The sequence below is a fragment of the Leucoraja erinacea genome, chromosome 7 (assembly GCF_028641065.1).
Source record: "Leucoraja erinacea ecotype New England chromosome 7, Leri_hhj_1, whole genome shotgun sequence".
NCBI lineage: Eukaryota > Metazoa > Chordata > Chondrichthyes > Rajiformes > Rajidae > Leucoraja > Leucoraja erinaceus.
In genome coordinates this window covers 56,272,078-56,296,221 of record NC_073383.1, presented here as the reverse complement: position 1 = coordinate 56,296,221, position 24,144 = coordinate 56,272,078, and the positions used below count along the sequence as shown (strand labels likewise).

Here is a 24,144-nt window from a genome sequence, read left to right as displayed (position 1 = left end):
CAAACTTTTTTGACTTCCATTACAGTGAGGAGTGTGGGGAATCCACTATGATGGATGTTTATGTTAACTTTTATGTAGTTGTGTGTCTTTTTTTCGTACGGCTGTATGGTAATTCGCATGTCACTGTACCTTAATTAACACGTGTCAATAAAAGTCCTTTGAAAGGTTATTATTATATTGCTCGTGGGGTTTGGTGCTTTCCAGCAGGTGAACACCAGATGGCGCTGTGTTCCTCTCCTGCTGTCGATGGGGGAGGGGGAGGGGATGTGGTCACATGATACAGCCGGGGGCACGGGGATTGGGCGCCTGCTGGCGGGAAATGAACACGTGTCGGGCAGTGGCGCGAAACTCCGGCGGCGCGAGCGAGTGATCGAGCGGACGGACGGACGGTTTAAACTTGTGCGGCGGGTGGCGGCGCGATGGACGTGGGGGAGGCGGCAGCGGCCGGAGCCGCCGGGCAACAGCTCAAGGACGAGCTCGCCGAGAAATGCCAGAAGCTCTTCCAGGATTTCCTAGAGGAGTGAGTATTGGTTTTGGGGGTTGGGGGGGAGGCCGGACCCGGTGCTCGATCGCTGGGGGACTCACTCGTACCGCGGCCCCCCTAGTATCCAGGGCCCGGTGGTTATTTGCCGGCGCTCCCACCGAAGTTCAGAGGATGGTGGGTGTAGGTGCACTCCCCTCCCGAGTGGAGGGCCCGTTTACTGCCTATTAGTGTGGAGCCCAAAACAAATTAAGTTGTTAAAACTTTCTAATCCAACCTCTGCAGTGGCGACAGTTGAGATGTTCTGATTTTGTGATCATGTGTGGATCAACCAGCGTTTGTTGTCCATCAACGTGGTCCATCCTCATTCTCACAATTGAGTTGGTGATGGAGTGTAAATAGGAAATGCTGGAAATACTCGGACCGCAACATATAGGAAAAGAGAAACGTATCGGATGTTATGACTTTTCGTCAGAGAATACAGTTAAAATGCAAGCACATTTAAGTTAAGAACAAGTTGCTGAAGGCCTCAGCGGATCGGGTAGAAAGCCGATCAGTGTGAAGAAGAGTTCTGATCCGAAATGTTGTCTTGTCAATTCCCTTCCTGAAAACATGATCCTGCCTGACCTGTTGAGTTCCTCCAGCATTTTGTGTTTTGCTCAAGATTTCAGCATCTGGAATCCAGTGTCTCCACATTTTCAGTTGCAAGGAAGGGAGTGAAAACAACTGGAAGTCTAATGATAGGGTCCAAGACAGACTGAGTTGCTGCAATAGAGACATCAGACTTTTTGTACTAATATTGAGGTTAATTTATTTGATTATTTTGTTTATTTTGTTAACTATTTGCATCGTGAATTTTCGGGAATGTCATGGTGTTGTAAGTAAGAATTTAATTGTTCTGTTAGAGGTAATTTGAGAGTTGAACAATCTTGTCTCTTGAGAGGCCTTGTAATCCAAAATATACTAGCATAGGAATTATGAACCTGATGGCAATAACATAATTCATCAGAAAATGCTGCAATCCATTTTAAAGGAAACATTCTCTAAGATATTTAGAGACTGACAATCTAGGAAATGTGATTTTTATGAAAGGCAAATCATGTTTGAAGTTGCAGAAAAGCAGAACCAGTAAATAGCTTTACAGTGGCATTGGATAAGACACCACATAAAAGGTATAGTGTAGAAAGGAACTGCAGATGCCGGTTTAAACCGAAGATAGACACAAAAAGCTGGAGTGGCTCAGCTGGTCAGCCAGCATCTCTGGAGAAAAGGAATAGGTGACATTTCAGGTTGAGACCTTTCTTCAGCTGAGTCAGGGGAAAGGAAACGAGATATAGACAGTATAGAACAAATGAATGAAAGATATGCAAAAAAATAACAATAATAAGGGAGACTGGCCATTGTTAGCTGTGGGCGAGGTGAAAATGAGTTAGAATGAGACTTAACAGGACGACTGAAGCTAGTACGGAAACTTGGGTGCGGGAGGGACGGGTTACTTGAAGTTAGAGAAATCAATATTCACATACTGTTGGGGTGTAAGCTGCCCAAGCAAAATATGAGATGTTGTTCCTCCAATTTGCTTTTGGCTTCATTGACAATGGAGGAGGCCCAGAACAGAAAGGTCCGTGTGGGAATAGGAAGGGGAATTAAAGTATTTGGCAACCAGTAGATTGGGTAGACCCCAGGCGGACTACAAAGTTGTTCAGCGAAACAATTGCCCAGTGTATGTTTGGTCTTGATGGTGTATAAGAATCCACACCTTGAACAATGGATACAGTAGATGAGGTTGGAGGAGGTGCAAGTGAACTTCTGCCTAACCTGGACGGAGTTGAGGGAAAGTTGTTGCATCTTCCGTACATCACCTGGTTTGGGTGGGAAAGGATGAGTTAACCAGGGAGTTGCAGAGGGAATGGTCTCATGGAAGAGCACTATCCACAGAGTTGATATCTATTGTATTTGGGGTTTGGCCTGATGCTGATGGATCCTGGAGGAAACATAGATATTCAGAGCCACTTCCTCTGACCCAAATCCTACTGTACCATATCTAGTGGGTCTTTTCTGGCAGTGGCTAAGGTGAACTTGTGGATTATGATGACATCTGGCAAACTGAACTTCTGTGAGTATAAATGTGGTTTATCTGTTTGTGGGTTTGATTTGTGTAGATGTTATGTTGACTCAATAATTCTATTAATTTATTCTGGGACAGTTGATCATGGTGGGTTGCTGTACCAAATTGTTAAATTATTCCATGTAATTTTTAACGTCTCATTGTACAAGACTTGTGATGGAATTGATGACTTGCCTAGTGTTAATGTCTTCATTCACCTGCAGCAACAAAACTCCCCTTAATCCATCAACAGACCACACTTTAGGAATTTGTAATTTTGATTTTATAACAAACTAATCTTTCTTACAGATTCCAAAATAGTGATGGAGAAGTTAAATATTTACATGATGCAGAGGAGCTGATCCGCCCTGAAAGGAATACGCTCGCTGTAAGCTTTGTAGATCTGGAGCTATATAACCAACAGCTGGCCACAACCATTCAGGAGGAATTTTATAGGTGAGAACAGTTAATCTATACTGAAATCCATACAGTATATATTATAGATACTGTTTCTCACGTTGCATTTTGTTCAGTACTGTAAATTGCTTAGAAATTATGTTAACTCGGTTGCTTCATAGAAGTATGAAACTCCGGTTGACCAGCTGGGTCATGGCGGGTCCTTCACGTAGGTTAAGTCATGGAAGACTGAATTCCAATTTTCAAAATGATTTTTAAGGTTTATTCAAAACAAACATCTCTAACACTAATGCCAACAGCACAGGCTCTGTTACCAATCTCTTGTTTTCTTTTTCAGAGTTTACCCACATTTATGCCGTGCTGTTCGAAATTTTGCTCGAGACCATGGAAACATTCCACAAAACAAAGAGTTTTACGTGGCAATTCAAGATTTGCCAGCCAGACACAAGTAAGAAATAAATGGAATTGTAAGATTAAACATCGTTTAAGATGGCATTTGTATTTATTGTTTTAAACTATTATCTAAAAATGGCCCATTAAAATTTACCAATCTTACCTGTGGTGGCTATAATTCAGTTTGAATTGTAAATTAGAAGAAGCGTGAGCAAAGATTTGAAGATTGATAGCTCATGGATTCGAATTTAAAGACTGCTCAGTATCACAAGATCAATACAGTTTATAAAGTGAATCATGTCCACTTTCTAATAAGAAATCCAAGTGCACCGAAGTGCTGCTTAGTTTTACCAATAATGTTTCTGCCTATTACTGTTTTGATAATCACTACTGACTGCATCTTCAAACTTGTCTGTTCCTGTACTCTGTTCAAATTCATACAGTCCACTTATTTATTATTGAACAGTAGAGCCCAAGAACAGGCCTCTCAACCCACAATGGCTATGCCAAACATGATGCCAAAACCATCGCTTACTACCTGCACAAAACCCATATCCTTTTATTCCCTGCCTATCCATATGCCTTTAAATGCCACTAATGTATCTGCTTCAAGCACCATCCCCAGCAGTGTGTTCCAGGTCCTCTGTTTAAAAAAAAAAAACTTGCTCCACACATCTCTTTTATAAACGTTGCCCCTCACATTTTAAAGTTGTTCCTCCTAGTAAAGAGATTTCCTGTAGCGATGTTACAATACTTACCTTCAGCGGCGCTGCAGTTCTGCCACTGGCCGTGTGCGCGACTTTGGCGCCTTTGAAGGGGAGGGGCAGGATTAAAATGCATTTTTCTCCTGCCTGTCGGAGTCGAACTTTCTCAGGCTGTTCAGCTGCTGCAGAAAAATCGTTCCGACTTCAGTTCTCGGAATTTTTTTTTAATTGCGGGACAATTTAATCCCTGGGGTAAAATAAAAAGATACTTCTAACGCCGTCAATGCCTACAACGGGACGGATCTCACGTAGGGGACAAAACATAAGGCGAGTCATTTATTTTACATATAAACTTGCTTCTTAGGATGACTTTAATCCTAATTTCATTGGCGAGAATATGATTTTGGCCCCATACGAACCGGCAGTGTTTTTCTTGCCGATATGGGGTTCAAATTCACTGCAACCGCAACGTTCCAATCGATCGTGTTCCACAAAAACCCACTCGCAAGATGATTAAAATGCCCATTAATTTATGGGAAATAAACATTAAATTCCTTCCATTTGGCCTATAAATTCATGACAATGAGATTTTAAAATCATGTTGTATTGTGAATTCTTGTGTGAATGTTATTTGGACACAGGCTATTTAAAATGGATAGATGCTTAGATCTAGTAATTGAATGTTGTAATTAGCTACAATTAGGTAACTAACTAATTACATGCTTTAATTTCAGGTCATCCAAGTAAGATTGTTTCATATTTGTTTCAGAATGCTTCAATCTATAATAACTGAAAATTATATTCAGTTCTCTTAATTTTTAAGAAAGTTATGGGCTTTTGACTGTCCTCGATCACAGCTTTTCAGTTAAGTCAATGGAAAAGCAATAGGGAACAAGATGCTAATTTCAGAGTATGAAAATGGCCATAACCTTTTTAATACTGAAGATATGAAAGTGAATTGGGTGTCAAATTAAACTTCTTTTTATGCTTTATCTGATGGGATAAATTGCAGAAATCTCAAAATTTTGTAGCATTGCTATTTCCTGGGCAAAAGATTCTGACCACCCTATTTACGCCTCTCATGGCATACTTCTTTCAGGTCTGGTATTTTATACTTCTATCGGGGCTTCCTGCAACCTCTGGTGTCCTAGAGAAAACAATCCAAGCTTTTTTTAATGAGATTATACCACTGCATAATCTCATAAAAAAGATTAATTCAACCGCAGTGGTATATTAATGGGATTAACATCCAAAAGTAAGGAAATTCTCCCAGTTCTAGACTACTTAAATTTCAAGTGTGCTGAATTATCTGAGTTTTACAGTAATCAAATGTGATCCTAGTTCATGGTCATCATATTGCATTAGAGGTCATCATATTGCATTGTAGATATTTGTTTCGAAAATTAAAGAAATGTTAAAACGTCTAACTGTTCTGGTGTCTAGAATACGAGAATTGACATCAGCCAGGATTGGAACCCTGCTGCGCATCAGTGGCCAAGTTGTCCGGACCCATCCTGTTCACCCAGAATTGGTCAGTGGAACGTTCATGTGCCTCGATTGTCAGACATTGGTTAAGGATGTCGAGCAACAGTTCAAGTACACACAGCCTAATATCTGCAGAAATCCAGTGTGTGCCAACAGGAGGAGATTTATGTTGGATACTAATAAGTCACGATTTGTTGATTTTCAAAAGGTGAGATAATGCTGGAATTAAAATTGTCCATCTGTTGTGTGATGCTTGGGACTTGATCTCTGGAAGGAATTCTGATTGCTAAAACAGGAGGAAAAAGATGAAATTGTGTTGGTTATTAAAAACAATTTTAACAATATAAGTTTGGGCAAGAACGTGATGGTTTGAATGTTTGTGGAGAGCATAGTGGCTGAGGACTCGGTGAATGTTTACAGTGTGGAACCCCATAAAATATTCTTTACTACTTCACTAATACTGCTCTTTCCTCTTAGCTTATCAAATGTCTATTGATGCTGCACCCATCAGTTTAATTCCATTAGATTCAGTTTTCAGGACAGAGCTTTAGGTGGCGAATATTTTGAATATATGTTTTTCGAATGCTTGTACCACATCAAGCAATTTCCCATCATTGATCTCTTCTTAATTTATCAAAAGTCTACTAAGTTAGTCACAATTTGCCTTTGGAGAAGGTCAAATCTATTTGTGGACTTGATCATTCTAAATTGAAAGTGAGATTACCTGAAATATTTTTATGAGCAAGGGCTCTGCAAATCAAATTGCTGCTGTAATTTTCAAATTCTTTGATTTTGTAAATTCATTCCTCATTGCACTGTCACAGTACTGAAACACGCTTAGTAGAGACACAGGGTGGAAACAGGTCCGTTGGCCCAGCGAAATCGCACCGACCAGCACACATACACTAGTCCCACCCTACACACGTGGGACAATAAAAGTTGCAAAGATGACAAGATCAGGACCATACTTTACAGCAACTTGCAATAGCAAAAGAGGAAAAGGGCGAGTTATTCTTGGTGTCACTAATTTACTAATTGGCATTTTAAGCTTTTTTCTGCTAAAGATGGAGAAACCAGTTCCTGGTATATTTGAACTTAAAACTCGTTTCTTTCATATTAACTGCTTTGTTTTATGACAGAAATTAAAAACTATAAATATACCCATTAGTTTATCTTTGTTAGTTAATGTCTCTACTTTTAAGTATTTGCATGGTCATAAGCCTTTGATATTCTTGTTTTAGTAATGTTGGAATATTCTAGTTTTTTACATTATAATTTAGTGGTCAAAATATATTTGATTCTTTATATGTTTATATTGCAAATAACATATTCTCAGAACTGCCTTTATTACTAATAATAATAAAACTTAAAAGTAATGTATTACCTGGTAATGTATTGGTGTGTCTCAAGATTATTAATAGCTCAGTTTCAGCACCAGTCTTTTATTCTACACATTTGCAATTAAAGTATTTATTTTGTTTTTTAAGCATTTGGGGTAAATATAAATAATTATTAAAAAATTTAAGGTTAGTACAAATATGTGAAAGATAATTTGTGGAACGGTATAATTTATGAAACAAAATTGTTGATTTAATAGATATACTGCATTTTCTAAACATTGAGTACATTTTTTTACAAATTTCAAACTAGATAATACAAATTTTGTGGGTGATTGTTGCTGCAATATATAACTAGTTGATCTTTCTGTAAATGCTGTGATATAATGATAACGTGAAACAGTTGTTTGCTTGTTTATCGGTTTTTTAATTTGTCGTGCCTTTGTAGGTTCGTATTCAAGAAACGCAGGCTGAACTACCCCGTGGTAGCATACCACGTAGTGTGGAGGTTATCTTGCGTGCAGAGACCGTGGAATCTGCACAAGCTGGTGACAGATGTGACTTCACAGGGATGCTTATTGTGGTCCCTGATGTATCTCAGCTGACTACACCAGGTATTCAATAAATTGGAAGCCGATTGAGACTAACTGCCTTGTACCAGTTTTTCAATACCTTAATAGGATTTGTAGATTCATGAAATGTAGTAGAATTTGATGAGTAAATTCTATAAACAGAAAATATTTGTTTGGAACCAAGTCTTGGAATGACAAAGACTTGGCGATCCTGGATGTTCTAAGTGACAGGTGCTACTGCACATGCTTTTGACTTTGAATCAGCCCCAATTTGCTAGTTTACCCGTATTATACAGGATAGCATTACATGGCAAATTGCTGTCTCGATCCAAGCTCAAATTAGACTTTGTTGGATCAGAGAATGTTCCTTCTCTGCTGTTCATTTCAGTGGGGATTCACAATTTATAGAAAGTTTTTTGTAATTTTGCCTTAGTTTATTGATATAGTTTTCAATAAATGTATTTCCTCAATATTTTTAATTTTTAAATATCTGAATATCAAAGAATTGCTTCACTGCTCTAACATCATTAATAGAGCAATGGGATTCAGTATAATTTGATCCAAAATTGTACCAAAGGTACAAAAAAACAGTTAAGGGCTGAACTACATGTTGCTGGTCAGATAGGTGGAAGTTCAGAAATGACATGGGGCGCTGCTGTCTCTCTGTCAAGGACATTCCAGCACTTTATCCTCAGACATTTTCGTTGCCTCCAAGGGGATCCCACCACTAGCCACATCTTCCCACCTCCACTGCTTTCCGCAGAGACTATTCCCTCCGTGACTCCCTGGTAACACATCGCTTCCCACCCAAACCACCCCATTCCCTGGGTACTTTCCCCTGCAACCGTAGGAGATGCATCACGGGTCCCCATACCTCCTCCCTCGACTCAGTTCAAGGATCCGACAGTCCTTACAGGTGAGGCAGAACATGACTACTTTCATTTGCATTACATTGCTGTGTCCCAAACATGGTGCCCTGAAATGGGGGCACTATGTATAAACACTGCTGTAATTTCTACATGGTGAAACCAAAATGTGTAAAAATGGACTTTATTAAAATCTGACAATGTGCACTTTAACCATGTGATTTTTTTCTATTACAAATCTCAAATTGTGGGGTACAGAGACAATTAAATAAATGATGGGTCATTGTCCCAAACATTATGGAGGGCACTGTATGTGAAGTTCAGTCGCCAATCTCCATTGATGCTTATAGGCAGTTGAATGAAAATTATGTATTGCAGCAGTGGTCCGAGAGACGTATTGTGCAACTATATTTTTTCAGAGTCCCCTAACAGCTTTGTTTCTTTAGGTGTCCGTGCTGAAACAGGCTCTCGAGTCAGCAGTGCTGCTGGGTATGAAACTGAAGGAGTTAGAGGTCTTCGTGCTTTAGGTGTACGTGACCTGTCTTACAAACTGGCTTTCCTGGCATGTTCTCTGGCACAAACAAATCCACGGGTATGTAAACTTGTTTAAATGAAATTGTTCAAGCTATTTGTAAGAACAGGACAGTCCTGATTATCAATGTACCTAATCATATTAAATCAAAGTTTTACTGTCCTTAGCACTATTGATAAATAGTGTTATATTTCTACATAGTGGGCAAGGAATTTTGGGGAGGGGGTGATTTGCATCTTCATAACATTTCGGGATTCCAGAATTCTAGTGGCAAATGGAACATGGTAATGGCTGGAAGTGTTCATTTCAATTGCCCAAGTTGAGGTATTAAATTGATGTTTGTTTCTTGCTTCTTCGATGTTAAGTTTAAGGTTGCGGTCAGACCTGAACTCTTAACTGCCTTAATCAAAATTAATGCTTTAAAGTTAGTTTGTGCTTTTTGGGGCTATGTTGACAGGGCTCTCGCTTAACTTTTTTTCCCTGTTGCCAGCCGGGCAGCCTAGGCAGCTTTTTAGGTTGCCAAATGGCAGTTTAGGTGGTCATTTAAGACGGCTTGCATGATACGTTCGATAATGTGCTTGGACGAAGTGCGCAGTCACCAGTCAGAATTATAGTCAATGAAGCATTCACGTATTATTTCTGCTTCAAATAAAGTCACAAACTAAACATATTCACCAATCAAGCCATGATATATACCACAATGACATACAGGAAAATTGCAATACAGTATCTCATCTCCTTTTACACGATGCAATGAATGCAATTTATATTATTTCTTTCCACTTCCAAACAAAAATGTGGTTGGAATATTCAGCGAATGATCAACCTCAGTGAGACCAAGTGCAGGCTTGGCGATAGCATCGCACAACACTGACACAATAACCAACCTGATCTCCCGGTGGCTCAGCACTTCAACTCCCCCTCCCTTTCCGAATCCGACCTTTCTGTCCTGGGCCTCCCCCATGGCCAGAGTGAGGCCCACCGCAAATTGGAGGAACAACACCTCATATTTTGCTCGGGTAGTTTACACCCCAGCGGTATGAACATTGGCTTCTCTAATTTTAGTTAGTCCTTGCTTTCTCCCTCCTTCCCCTCCCATTCCCAGCTCTGCAACAACCTAATGTCTCCGGCTCTTCCTTTCTTTTTACCGACCCCCCCCCACATCAGTCTGAAGAAGGGTCTCAACCCGAAACGTCGCCTATTCCTTCGCTCCGTAGATGCTGCCTCACCCGCTGATTTTCTCCAGCTTTGTCTACCAACGGGATCCCACCACTGGCCACATCTTCCCATCTCTTTCCGCAGAGACCGCTCCTTCCGTAACTCCCTGGTCATTTTGTCCCTTCCCACCCAAATCACCCCTTCTCCTGGCACTTTCCCTTGCAACCGCAGGAAATGCTACACTTGTCGCTTTACCTCCCCACTTGACTCCATTCAAGGACCCAAGCCGTCTTTCCAGGTGCGGAAGAGGTTCACATGCACCTCCTCCAACCTCATCTATTGCATTGCTGCTCTAGGTGTCAGCTGCTCTACATCGGTGAGACCAAGCAAAGGCTTGGCGATCGCTTTGCCCAATACCTCCGCTCGGTTCGCAATAACCAACCTGATCTCCCGGTGGCTCAGCACTTCGACTCCCCCTCCCATTCCGAATCCGACTTTCTGTCCTGGGCCTCCTCCATGGCCAGAGTGAGGCCCACCGTAAATTGGAGGAGCAGCACCTCATGGTTTGCTTGGGCAGTTTACACCCCAGCTATGAAAATTGACCTCCAATTTCAGGTAGTTCCTGCTTTCTCCTCCGCTTCCCAGCACTCCCTCAGCCCACTGTCTCCGCCTCTTCCTTTCTTCTTCCCACCCCCTCCACCCTCACATCAGTCTGAAGAAGGATCTCGACCCAAAACGTCGCCTATTTCCTTGGGTCCATAGATGCTGCCTCACCCGCTCAGTTTCTCCAGCATTTTTGTCTCCCCATTCACACATGTTCTGTTATCCCACTTTCCTCACCCACTCCCTATACGTTAGGGGCAATTTTACAGAGACAAGTTAACCTACAAAGCCAATGCATCTTTGGGATGTGGGAGGAAACCTACATGCTTGCAGGGAGAATGTGCAAATTCAACACAGACAGTGCCCGATGACAGAATCGAACATAGATCCCTGGCGTGTGAGGCAGCAAGTCCACCAGCTGTGCCACTATATTTTATTTTCCAACACACAAAAAATTATATGTTGATAACTTTGGTTACTAAAAAAAAAGAAACTATCCGTTTTCAGTCTTAAATCTCTAAGTGATGCCCTTTACAGCTACTTTATGTTTTAATTCAGTTCAAGACTATGGGACAGTACATTGGCCATAAAGTTGCTGCCTAAACTTGCCAAATACCTGGAATTGATCCTGAATATGGGTGCTGTCTGTATGACGTTTTTCCCTTTGATCGCGTGGGTTTTCACTGGGTGCTCTTTCCTTCCACATTCCAAAGGTGGAACTTTTTTCAGATCTAACCCAAAACGTAATATTTTCCTTTTGTCCAGAGATTCTGTCTGACCTGTTGAGTTACTCCAGCTTTTTGTGTCTATCTTCAGTTTAAGCCAGCATCTGCAGTTCTTTCCTACACACACGATACTATACGATAGAACTTTATTAATCCCAGGAGGGAAATTGTGTGTGTGTGTGTGTATAGTTATATATTCATATATAAATATACAGTTTTGTTTTCTCGTTTATAACATTGTTTACAGAGTTCTGTTGTGCTGCTGCAAGTAAGGATTTCATTGGGACATGAGAGAATAAAACATTCTTGACTTACGTCGCTAATGTGGGATAGAACTAGTGTACGGGTGATCGGTGGTCAGCGTGCGCCGAAGGGCCTGTTTCCCGCTGTATGTTTAAATTAACCTAAAACTCTAAAACCATAGGAAATCTAAAGAAGGGTCTCTACCCGAAACGTCACCCAATTTCTTCTATCCAGAGATGCTGGCTGCTCCATGGATTCTGCCGCACAATTAAAGCATGGAATAGCCTTCACCCTACTATAGTTACCCAACCAGAAACAATTACATTTAAGGTAGCTCTTTTTTTTCCCCCAAGAACCCGTTTTTGTTTAAGTCCAAGTCAAGAGTCAAGAGAGTTTTATTGTCGTGTGTCCCAGGTAGGACAATGAAATTCTTGCTTGCTGCAGCGCAACAGAATATGTAAACATAATACAGAACAGGAGATAAAAGTTCACTGTGTCTATATACCATAGTCCCATATGTATATACACAATAAATAAACAGATAAAATGCAATAGGCTGTTATTTTTCAGTTTGGTGGTGGTTTAAATTCTGTTTAAATTCCATTTCGAATATTTTTGGACGACCAGGAAATCAAGAAGCAAGAGTTACTCCAGCGAGTAATTCTGCGTGGGATTTTAGTGGTCGCGACGAGTGGACAGCAATGGCAGCCAGATCTCCCTCCATGCAAAGGGAGGGAGAAAGTGGCCGATGCCGACCAGTTGCAGTGGCAGTGTGCATGTGCAAGGCGAAACATGCGCATAGCCACGGCCGATGATGTGCTGGCCAAAGATCCTCGCTATAGGATCTTTGTTGCTGGCCATGGTTGTGCGCATGTGTAAGGCGGTAGGACGTGCCAGCGGACGAGGAGTGGGCGGAGACACGGACACGGATACAGGTGGCAGGCGGAGAGTGACAGAAAGAGAGAGAGAGAAAGATAGAGGGGGCCCGCTCAGAAATAAACACTAGGTGTCCCAGGTGCTTGCCAAGCCGGGCAAAATGGCATGGCTTTTAGGTTGCCCGGCGGGACTGTGGGTTGCCATTGGCAACCGGGCAACCGATAATTTCGAGCCCTGGTTGAGGAAATGCAATGAAAGAAAATTTCAGAAATAGTTTCAAGAATTGATTTGCTACTAGCACACAAAGCGCCTTTTTTTTGGAGGGGATCAAGTTAAATTCGGTTTGTTAATCTTGGCTGTTTTAATTAACTAAATATAACAAATAAACTTGGTCTTTATTGGTCCACATGTAGTCTTGTGCTATTCTGTTAATTAGAGCCTTTCGATTTATGCCATAAAACTTTTTTTTAAGTTTGGTGGTAAAGAATTGAGAGAAGAAGAACAGACTGCAGAAAGTATTAAAAATCAGATGACTGTTCAAGAATGGGAGAAGGTGTTTGAAATGAGCCAGGATAAGAACTTGTATCACAATCTCTGTACAAGCCTCTTCCCCACCATTTATGGTAAGCAACATTTTGAACATTTTTTTAAAAGTTATAATATACACTATTAACTTGAACCAGATTAAGCATATCAGGTCATCAGTCAGTAATGATCAGGTGAATTTTAAAAAGTGCTACAAGTATTATTTTTTGATAGATAATGGCTTAATATTGATTTGCACCCAACCAATTTTTTGTGGGATCTAATCTCTTTGAATTGCTGAATTGTTTGATCTATTTATCCTTATTATAAAACTCTGATCTTGTATGTGTGTGTATTTGTGTATTTATTTGTTCGTGTGCGAACACATCTTCTCGAAAAAACGTGCAACGGCAAAATAAATTACATATTCCGGTAGAGATTTATCCCGTGAAGTCAAAAATCATATCTGAAAAATTCATGCATTATTTCTCAAGTTATTAATCAATGTTCAAAAATCTGAAGAGACTTGGGGGAAAAAAAGAACTGATTTTTCCCTGTGCTTACAGCTGTGATGTCACGATGGATTGTAGCCCTGCTCGCAACATTGTTGCTGTCCCAAGTACACCCAGCCCTGTTAGCTCTAGCAAGTGCAAATGCATTTTTTTTTAAGTTTAAAAATGAGGGAGGGTGCATAAGGCGAAATGGGCAGCCCCTGCACAGTTGTCAGCTATGAGTGAGTGGTGGAATATTGTGTTGGGGGGACCAGGCCTCCCGTGTGACAGGGTCCCACTTGGTCTAGTATATAACAAACTTTCATCTTGTATGTATATATATTTGTGTGTTCCCGAAATTCTGCCAAAACAGTACACGATAGCGCAACAATTTTAGGCCCACCTTACCATTCGCCTGCGGTGTGCAGTAGCATGTTTTGTTCGATTTGACAAAAGTATTTCCGCTAAATAAACCTTGAAAATATGACTAAAATGTCATTTTTTATGCATGCCTGTAAATGCCCGAAATACAGCCAAAACAGTACACGATAGCTCAACAATGTTAGGCCCGCCTTACTCACCATTCGCCTGGTATGTGCAGTAGCAAGTTTTGTCCCATTTGACAAAGTAATTCCAAAGTTATTCCCTTAATAAACTTACATTTCATTTTTACTGTTAACTGCGCTCCGCACATGCGCAATTGTGGGAGGGTTGCCGGGCCTGCTATCCGCGCATGAGCAGTTGGGGGTTGCCGGACCCACAGCCATTTTAAGATCGTCAGCCACGCCTGTGCAGTTGGGGGAGAGTTGCCGGCCCCGCTATCCACGCAGGCACAGTTGAACGCGGCAGTCACGCCCGTGCAGTGCGGGCCTCCATTTTAAGATCGCCATTTGTACTCTTGTCACAACCTGACAGCTGCATCTGCACCGTTGGGGGAGGGTTGCCGGGCCAGGATCCCCATTTTGACTGAATATTACCTCGTGTATGGGTGAGTGGTGGACTATTGCGTTGGGAGAGGTGGGTGGGTCCGCACTTAGTCTATTTTAGTATATTTATCCGTTATTTTAGTGCAATGTTTAAAAGTAACTTTTTTGCCCTTTTTAGGTAATGATGAAGTGAAACGTGGTGTTTTGCTGATGCTTTTCGGTGGAGTTCCAAAGACTACCATGGAGCGCACTTCTTTGCGTGGTGATATTAATGTTTGCATTGTTGGTGATCCAAGCACAGCCAAGAGCCAATTCCTTAAGTGAGTTGTGCTGGAGAGTTAAAATTTTTGGTGACTAAAGTATAATTAAAATCGTTTCAGCTGTGACTCAGTTGTTACTAGGAAACACTCAATAGTACAAGCACCAATTGTGTTGGGTCTTTTATAACTAAGTTCGAGTAATTTGATTAAATGTATGGGTATGAAGGGTAAAACAATCCGGTTGGATTGCAATTCTATTTTAATGGAAGAAATGTAATTGTGCTGCACAGAAAGTTACTATTAACACCCTCTCAGTTTTGTTTTTGTAGTATACTGTTCATTTTACCCACAGCCAATGTAAATTGGCATCAGATTTAAATAAAATTTTATTGAAAGATCTCTTAACCAGGTGCAACAATGTAACCACGGGGATAGGAAGAATTAGTATTTGTGTTAAATCTTGCTGAGTAAGTATGGTATATAACTTTTTGTTTTAATATTTGAGAATTAAAAAATACTTGCATTGGTTGGCCCAGTGGTGCAGCAGTAGAGCGTCTGCTTCACAGCACCAGAGACCCGGGTTCAATCCTGACCTTTTGTGCTGTCTGTGTGGAGTTTGCACTTTCTCCCTGTGACTACGGGTTTTTTCCAGGTGCTCCGGTGTCCTCCCCATTCCAAACTTGCAGATTTGTAGGTTAATTGGCTTCTGTAAATTGCCTTCTATTATGTAGGATGTGTATCCTAAACTAAATTAAAATTAAACTAGTCTGTTTTTTCTTGATAAAATAGGCATGTGGAAGAATTCAGCCCTCGGGCTGTGTACACAAGTGGCAAGGCGAGCACTGCTGCAGGTCTGACAGCTGCGGTTGTAAGAGATGAAGAATCCCATGAATTTGTCATAGAAGCTGGAGCATTGATGCTTGCTGATAATGTATGATCATTATTTTTATTTGAAGTGTATTCCAGCAATAATAGTTAAGTGTTTCAGGATCCTGATGGAATTTTGAATTTGAGTTCAAAAATGTTTGCAGTCTTGGTGTATATCTAAGTCTCTGAACCTGATGTATGTTCTCAAGCATCCATATATGGTGACGAGGAACTGCAGAAATGGATCACAACTCGAAATGTCGCCTACCCATGTTCTCCAAAGATGCTGCCTGACCCTCTCAGTTACACTGCACTTTGTGTCTTTTATTTGCATATGATTATCTGGAGTATAATGCTACAGTACTGTGAATCTGACGTTAGAAGTCACCTGTTTGAATAGTGGATGCCATGGAACTTTGCAAGTCTTGGTACCATTTAAGCTTGTTCTGAGTCATGAATATGACCTTTTTCTTTATACTATGCTTATTCAAAATTACGATCTTCACCAGGAAACCTATTTCAACCATCTATTTATTTTTGTTAGGGCGTTTGCTGCATTGATGAGTTTGATAAAATGGATACAAGAGATCAAGTGGCTATTCACGAAGCCATGGAGCAGCAGACCATTTCCATCACAAAAGCTGGAGTCAAAGTAACTTGTTTATTTGATACTGAACTACCATTCACTAAACTGCAATCCTCAAAAAATAAATTGTCAATGATTTTCCATTGCTTGGTGATAAGTTGGAAGCATATGAAACTTCTAACTAGTTTCATTCATTTTTATCTGTTAAAATTGACGAATGCTTTTATCTAAGGCAAATACTTGAAGTACTTTCCAACCTTTAGTTTATTTTTGGGAAACGGTACTGAAACAATCTAGACTAGCTACTTAATTTGAAGGACCTTGGGTGTCCAACATTGGATGCAGGGAAAACTATTGGTGTAAATTTTCATTTTATTGGGAAAGTGAACTGAACAAAGGATTCAAGATTACAGAATATAATTATTTAAAAAGGTGTTAACATTTATGTGCAGAAGATTATATATTAGTCCTCTTTGCTGGAGTATATTCTGTATTTTCAACTGGTAGAATAGCTGCATTTTAAATATGGAAATGGGAAATCTGTGAAGGAGACAGTTAGGCAGCATGAAGTCTGTGCATATTGTTCGCCTTTTAATTGAGGTAGTGACATTCCTGATCATGTAACATAATATACCATTACATTTCTTGTTATAGGCAACATTGAATGCCAGGACTTCTATTTTGGCTGCAGCAAACCCAGTGGGTGGCCGGTATGATCGTTCAAAATCTCTCAAACAAAACGTGAACCTCACAGCCCCAATCATGTCTCGATTTGATTTGTTCTTCATTCTAGTTGATGAATGTAACGAGGTAAGAATACATATTGACTCGATTTTTATTTTCCATTTTATAAACGTTTTAAATTAAGAAATTTGCCTGATTTTAAAATTTTACTAACTAGGTAACGGATTACGCCATTGCCAGGCGCATAGTGGACCTTCATTCTCGAATACAGGATTCTGTTGATCGAATCTACTCTTTAGATGATATCAGGAGGTACCTGCTATTTGCAAGGCAGTTCAAGCCTAAGGTCAGTTACTTAATGTACTTTACCCAAATCTCTCACCCCCAATCTCTCTTCATAAAGTCGTGTGTTGTAGGAGTATACTGAGCATTGATATGTTTTCTCTGTATGTATATACTTAAATATGGAGATCAAAGCTACGTGCTTTGAGCTTTGATGTGGTCTCATCAATGTCCTGTATCACTGTAGATCTCAAAGGAATCGGAAGACTTCATAGTGGAACAGTACAGACGACTCCGTCAGAGAGATGGATCTGGGGTAACCAAATCAGCGTGGCGAATCACAGTGCGTCAGCTGGAGAGTATGATTCGACTTTCTGAGTCCATGGCTAGAATGCATTGCTGTGATGAGGTGATTACAGTCAAATAAAAGGGTTTATTTTCTTTAAGAAAAGACAACAACCTCTTTAATTCCCAAGTCGACAGGAAGGGAATGGTAATACAGGCCAGGTGCAGGCAGGTGGAATTAATTAAGATTGGCATTGTGTTTGGTGCAGACAGGTTGGGCTTATGGGTTTGTTCTTGCACTGTATGTTTGCTATATAAGTTCCATTGAAACTTAAAAGAAGTGATATTTTTTTTAATTCACGTGGTGCAGTTATGTAAACAAAAGCCTATTAGAACAGTGCACAGCAAGAAATCCTTGATACAAATGGGCTGGAGACTGAACACCATATTTTTACAATGATTAATTGATTCCTCAGTATGTGCATATAGATATAGAAATATTTAGGGAAAAAACAAGATTCTGGATTCTCAAGTAGCACATCAACAAATAAGGAGGAAGATACTCAAAATACTGTGATATCTTGAACTTTAAACTTGCCAGAATTGATGTATATTTTTTGTGGCTTTGTAGGTACAGCCTAAGCATGTTAAGGAAGCTTTCCGGCTGTTGAACAAATCGATTATTCGAGTTGAGACTCCAGATGTAAATTTTGACCAAGATGATGAGGGAGTAGAAGACATGGAACAGGAAGTCCAAGAAGGAATAAATGGTATTTTTAATAATAGTAGGATTGAATAAATGTCATAAAAGTTGTTAGTCTGAATATGAATGTAATTATTTTTTTTTGTCACTTAATTTGTTGGTTTTACATTTGTGAATAGTACCTAACTTAAAATGTCAATCTCCTTCAGCCTCCTGAATAAATCAGATTTACTGCTTTTATCTCTAAAGCATGTTCTTTCAATCCATGCATAATTACGTGGGAGCTAACATTTTGATTTTAATGCCTTTACGTTCATTAGTATTCAAATCCAAGTGTTTGGGACCATTTGATCTTAATGTGTAAGTGGGGGGAAAAATGTGGACTTTCCAAAAGGAGAGTGCAATTGAGTGAAGTACAGAAGGATCTAGTTGTTCTCGTGCATGAATGACAGAAAGTTCGCTGGAACATCTGACAGGTAGTTAAGGCAAAACAACATTTTGTCTTTTGTCGTGAAGGGTTTGGAGTTTAAAAGAAGGGAGGTTTTATTAAATGTTTATTAAGTCAGTTGCCAGGTTAATTGCTGGGATAAATGAGTTGGCCTATCTAATAAATTATAATTTTGACAGGTCACTCAGATATTCCAAATGGGATAAATGGTGTCGATGGTGTTCATTCTGAAGACAGTATCAAGGAGGATATCACAAAATCCGCACTGCGGCTGTCCTTTGTAGAGTATCGCAAGATTTCAAATCTTCTGGTCATCCATCTCCGGAAATTAGAAGAAGGTAAGAATGCAGATCGTTCCTAGGTAGATTACTTAATGCAACTAAAGTGATGCTTTAGAAAACTTCTTGATCGTAATGTTTTTAACTATTATGCTAAAAATGTGGATTCTTAGAGACCCATGTTGAAGGACTTAACTTGCCTTCAGGGAGAATCTACACCGTCCATGTAATTTCATCAGGCAGGAAAGACCACAGAGTGACTGTTTTCAAATCTATTTAGAATTTTTTTTTTTTTTTTTTTTTTTTTAATTGGGAAAAGCATAACAAATTAAGGTGAAATGGTAATGGGTTGCATAATTTGATGCTTTGAATGATAATATGTTAAGCCTGTTATATGTATATACAATGCAAGATGAGCATTGAATTGTTTTTAGTGATAGATTCTTGTTACTTTTAAATTACACACTATACAGAGTTTAAGAGGCTATTTAATAATTGTATGTGTATTGATGGATCAGAAAGTGCATTGGTGAAGCAGCATAGGATTTAGAATAATTGGCCAATTTGTAGAGACCTGGCTTAATGGTAACATTAATAAACAGTATTATCTAAGCGAAAGATACTGAATACAAATGTGCAATTGATTTGCCGCGAGGAGTCGTTGAATAACTGATGAGCCATTTCAGTATAATTTTGAAGTAACTTTTTGTGCCTTGTATAATATAAATCAAACCAGGAGTTTGGCTAGACATGTTTAAATTGCTCTTTACAGATGATATTCTCAATTTACAAAAATGTGTTCCTATAAAACATTAAATTTTACATAAAACTAAAGTTTTTTACTGCAGGTTACAATGTAGAAATTGTTTGTGTTTCACCATCAAAATATCAACACGTGCCTGAACTAATAAAATATTTTTTAGTCCCAAGTTAATTAAAATCATGCATAATGTAACCACTGGTCTATTGCTCCTAATTTATATCTCGGAAAGAAGTGGTAGTTCTGCCTGTCATTTTAGTAGGGGAGATGAGAGGTAGTGTTGTCATTGGGGTTTGATGATGGCAGTGGTGAACATGATCTTCAAACTTATTACTTCCATGGCTTTTGAATAGCACGGCATGCTTAGGTCTGAAGAATGGTCTTGACCCGAAACGTTACCCATTCCTTCTCTCCAGAGATGCTGCCTGACCCGCTGAGTTACTCCAGCATTTTGTGTCTATCTTTGATTTAAACCAGCATTCACAGTTCTTTCCAACACATGTTTAAGTCCTAAATGAGGTCCGCTGTTGAGTGGGTATCAAGGTTTTATCGGATTTCTTTCCTATAAATTTAAGCCTCGGGCACAAATTATACTGTTTCTGAGTAAAAGCATACTGGAAAGAATTACAATGCCATATACAATTCAAACATTGCCTGCACCAAAATACATTCATACTAAACCTCTCTATGCAATGGCTGCTTCGCTCAGCTAAAAGATCTGGCTTAAAACATTCAAAGTAACAAGAATCCGCCAGGATTAGGACTGCATTCAATGCTCACCTCACATGTTTATATAACAGTTAACAAACTATCGTTCAAAGTATCAAATCATGCAGTATGTTGCAATATTTCCTTGTTTTCTTTCCAATACTTGTTACCATATGTCCTAATCTTTCTGGCACAGCAGCTACTTACTGAATGAACTCTGTAACCATTCGGATGGATTAAAATAATAAAGACATGCTACAGTGGAGGAAGATATTTGGGTTCCTTGGAACGATGATCCATTTGACAACATTTATTTTGATGCTTTTGCCTTTTGATGCTTTGACTTGGTTTATCTTATACGTTGGCCTGGAACAAAAGCAATTGTGCTTGTCCATCTCACTGGCATTTAACTTTTAATTTTCAGAGGACGATGATGCTTCCCCAAAGAAGAGTGACCTTGTTAATTGGTACTTGAAAGAAATTGAATCTGAAATTGAATCCGAAGAACAGCTCATTAACAAAAAGAGGTTAATTGAGAAAGTTATTTACAGACTTATTCACTATGTAAGTATGATGTCACTTTCAGATTGGTTAAGGGCCTGTCCCACTTAGGAGACCTCCATGGCGACCTTAAGCGACTTTTTTTTTAAATCATGGTCACGGTGGCCTACGACCTTCCACAACTATGTGTACGGCCTCCTTATGACTATGTTGAAAACCTTACTCGACTATGAAGAAGACCTCCTTCGACTATGTTGAAGACTGGCGTCGACCATGTACGTTTTACTCAAGGATGGTCTCTGGCAAATCATTCTGAACCGTGCAAGCAAGGAAGGAACTAGTTTGGAAGGTGTGGTAAAAATATAACTACTGCTGTTTGCAGTAGCCCTTTTGCTTTGCAGCTTTTTAAGAAAGGCAGAAGGGGAAGAGCAAGGGTGAAGAGGAAGCACACGAAGAGGTCTCAATGGGTGAATGGAGATGATGTGATGGACTGTCCCAGTACATCAGATGACTGGAAGACAGTGACACTGGGCTTTGACACATGCCAAGTCAAGTTTATTCATCACATACGCATACGAGATGTGCAGTGAAAAGATAGAAATTTAAGCACATATGTTGGGCAGTGGATGGCAAGCATGCCATTCTTGTGCCTGTCCCTGTACCCCTCATTTTCCTTTTAGTAAAGGATGGCATTCTGCTGGAACCATTTCTCAAGGTCCCCCTCCCACTGCCTGGTGAAGGTGTAGGGCATAACCTTCCTCCAGCCCTCCCTCACCACCAATGGGGCATTTGCCTCTGATGCTGTGTCAGACACAGGAGAAAGGGCTGCTTTGCTGCCTTCAAATGAAGTAGTGAAGGATGGGGTGGTGGTGAGGACATGTACTACCACCCTGGTCTCCTCCTTCAGGGGTCTCTCATGCAGGGCTACCTCCTCCACTATCACTTCCTGCGGCATCTCCTGCCACTCCTCCTGGGTGGGCAACACCTGCATGGCAGTTTTTTTTAGGGTTATGCCCACCCCCTGCGCTGCTGCTTTTTTGGTGCCATCTCTAAAACACGAGTCTCCTCTCCAAAAAACCTCTCCAGCGATGAATGAACATGTCCTGGAGTGACAGAGGTCACGTGCTGCTGTTTAAATCACCTTTTTTTCCAACTCACCTTTTTTTCACTCCGGAGCTATTACCTTCGACTAGCATCATGACCTACTACGACCGGCTATGACTAGACCTACGACTAAAAAAATATCAATTTTTCCCACGGTGACCTATTTTTTGTCACAGCCAATTTTTATCATCTTGAAAAATATGCCGCGACCTACTCGGAGACCACTTTCGACCATGAGGGAGAGTGACGAAAAGCTCCTACGACCTCGTGGAGACTTCTCGCGAGGTCTCCCAAGTGGGACAGGCCCTTTAAGACATTCACATGGATATTTTCTTCCATTTAGATATTGATCCATCTGGCATTCCTTTGGTACTTAAAATTATCTACCTTGTTTGAATTTGGCATAATTGCCTCAAAGGTATTTTATTAGTCACATACACACTAGGTGTAGTGAAATGCTTATTGCCATTTTGCAGCACATAAAGAAAGAACAGACATAACATTAATAAGAGTTTTAGAACATATCCCCCCACAATGGTTCCCATTATGAGGGAAGGCACAAAGTCCAGTCCCCAACCCCCAGTTTGGTTTGGCGTTAAAGCAAACCAATTTAAATAATTTATTGGAAAATATCCAGAGTAAATTATGCTTGACTGCAGCAAAAGAAATGGAAATATGCAGCAAGTCCATTATTATCTATCTTGAAGTATATGTTTGGGAGGTTGATTTTGATTTTTTTCCTGAAGATAATTAAATATATTATACTTCAAGCACAATGCCTCTGAAGATGTTGACCCTATTGTTAGACCCTGGCTGCGATCATCCTGAGATCAAAGTATCATCCTGCATACTTTGCTCCTAACATATCTCAGAATCCCCACTAAAGCCAGCAGGATATCTGAACCTACAAACCGTCTGACCTGATATAGCTAGAATATAAATACAGAAATGGTGCAATGTGTCTTAGACTTCCAGGATCATAATTAGATGTGCAGAAATACTCAAATATTGAACATTTTACTGAGTGGTAGCCAGTGAATAATAAGATTCACCCCATTACAATGAAGTAAGATTGAAAAGTCACATCATGAACATTTGTTTTGGAAGTGGTACTTTTACTTCCCACTGAGCTGGTTTGCATTCATAGAAACATAAAAAATATGTGCAGGAACAGGCAGTTCAGCCCTTCGAGCCAGCTGATCATCCAACATCAGTTCCTGCTTTCTGTTAGACCTAAGAGCTATGTTTAACTCTCTCTTGAAAAAATCTTAAACTAATGTGCTTTATGAACCTTATGTTTGAATTTTTTTTATAGGATCATATCTTGATTGAACTGAAACAAACTGGTCTTAAAAGCCGGAAGGGAGAAGGCGATGAAGTTTTGGAACAGGATCCTTACCTCGTGGTTAATCCTAATTATACTTTGGAAGATTAAGTACCAGATGTTACAGCGGATCAACATGAGATGTTAAATAAATCAAATTTCTCTAAAGTAGAGGCCTTTCCAAAACTTGTGGCATAAAACAATTTTTTTATAGCTCTTCATTCTATTCCAGTGTAAGATAGTTTACATTTGCCTCTTAAGATACCAGTGTAATCAGGCAACAAATGGTGCCTGTTACATTTTGTAAAATGTTTGATTTTTGAGCTTTTATTTTAAAGCACAATTGCGACTTAGGTTAAAGATCAAACTACCATAATACATATTACAACTACTGCAGAATGTTTGCTGAGTGTCTTTTGCATATTAACGGGCACAATGTGCTGATTTATGTGAGATAAATATGCAGGTATTTTAGATTTTGTAAGAGTGGTCTGCATTTATATTAAAACCTATAAATCGTGGCAAGACAAGGTATAATTTTGCACTGTGTTTTGTTCCCATGATATTAATAAAGTAGAAGATTACTTCAAACTGTGGAATTCTGGGAACTGTTCAAATATTTCAATCAACTTGTGACATTGAAATTGAATGCTTAAATAAAGTAAATTATAGCTACTCAGTTTCCTATGTCATTGCGTTACTAAATGCACATTTAAGTTAACTATGCAAGTCAGATATTACAATACTATTTTCATGATCTTGTAAGATAAAAATTAAGCAACGAGTCAACTGCCATGTAAGAAAAGTACTTGGATTACATCCGGGTAAACTTCCAGAGAAATTGTGAATATTCCCCACAAGTCTTCTAGGTAATTTGAAGCGATTTTTAGATTGCAACAAAGCCACCTCAATA

General features: G+C 39.7%; 1 protein-coding gene across 1 annotated transcript; it reads left to right on the top strand.

Annotated features, from left to right (window-relative positions):
- Positions 1 to 351: 351 nt before the first annotated feature.
- mcm6 (minichromosome maintenance complex component 6) lies at positions 352 to 23,912 on the top strand. Its single transcript, XM_055638646.1, has 17 exons — positions 352 to 520; positions 2,898 to 3,044; positions 3,343 to 3,453; positions 5,546 to 5,795; positions 7,373 to 7,538; positions 8,809 to 8,954; positions 12,972 to 13,122; positions 14,620 to 14,761; positions 15,491 to 15,632; positions 16,113 to 16,220; positions 16,809 to 16,964; positions 17,056 to 17,184; positions 17,368 to 17,529; positions 18,037 to 18,175; positions 18,736 to 18,894; positions 20,727 to 20,866; positions 23,223 to 23,912. Exons 1-17 carry the CDS (start codon positions 420 to 422, stop codon positions 23,340 to 23,342), a joined length of 2,469 nt encoding a protein of 822 aa, XP_055494621.1. The 5' UTR covers positions 352 to 419; the 3' UTR covers positions 23,343 to 23,912.
- Positions 23,913 to 24,144: the final 232 nt, after the last annotated feature.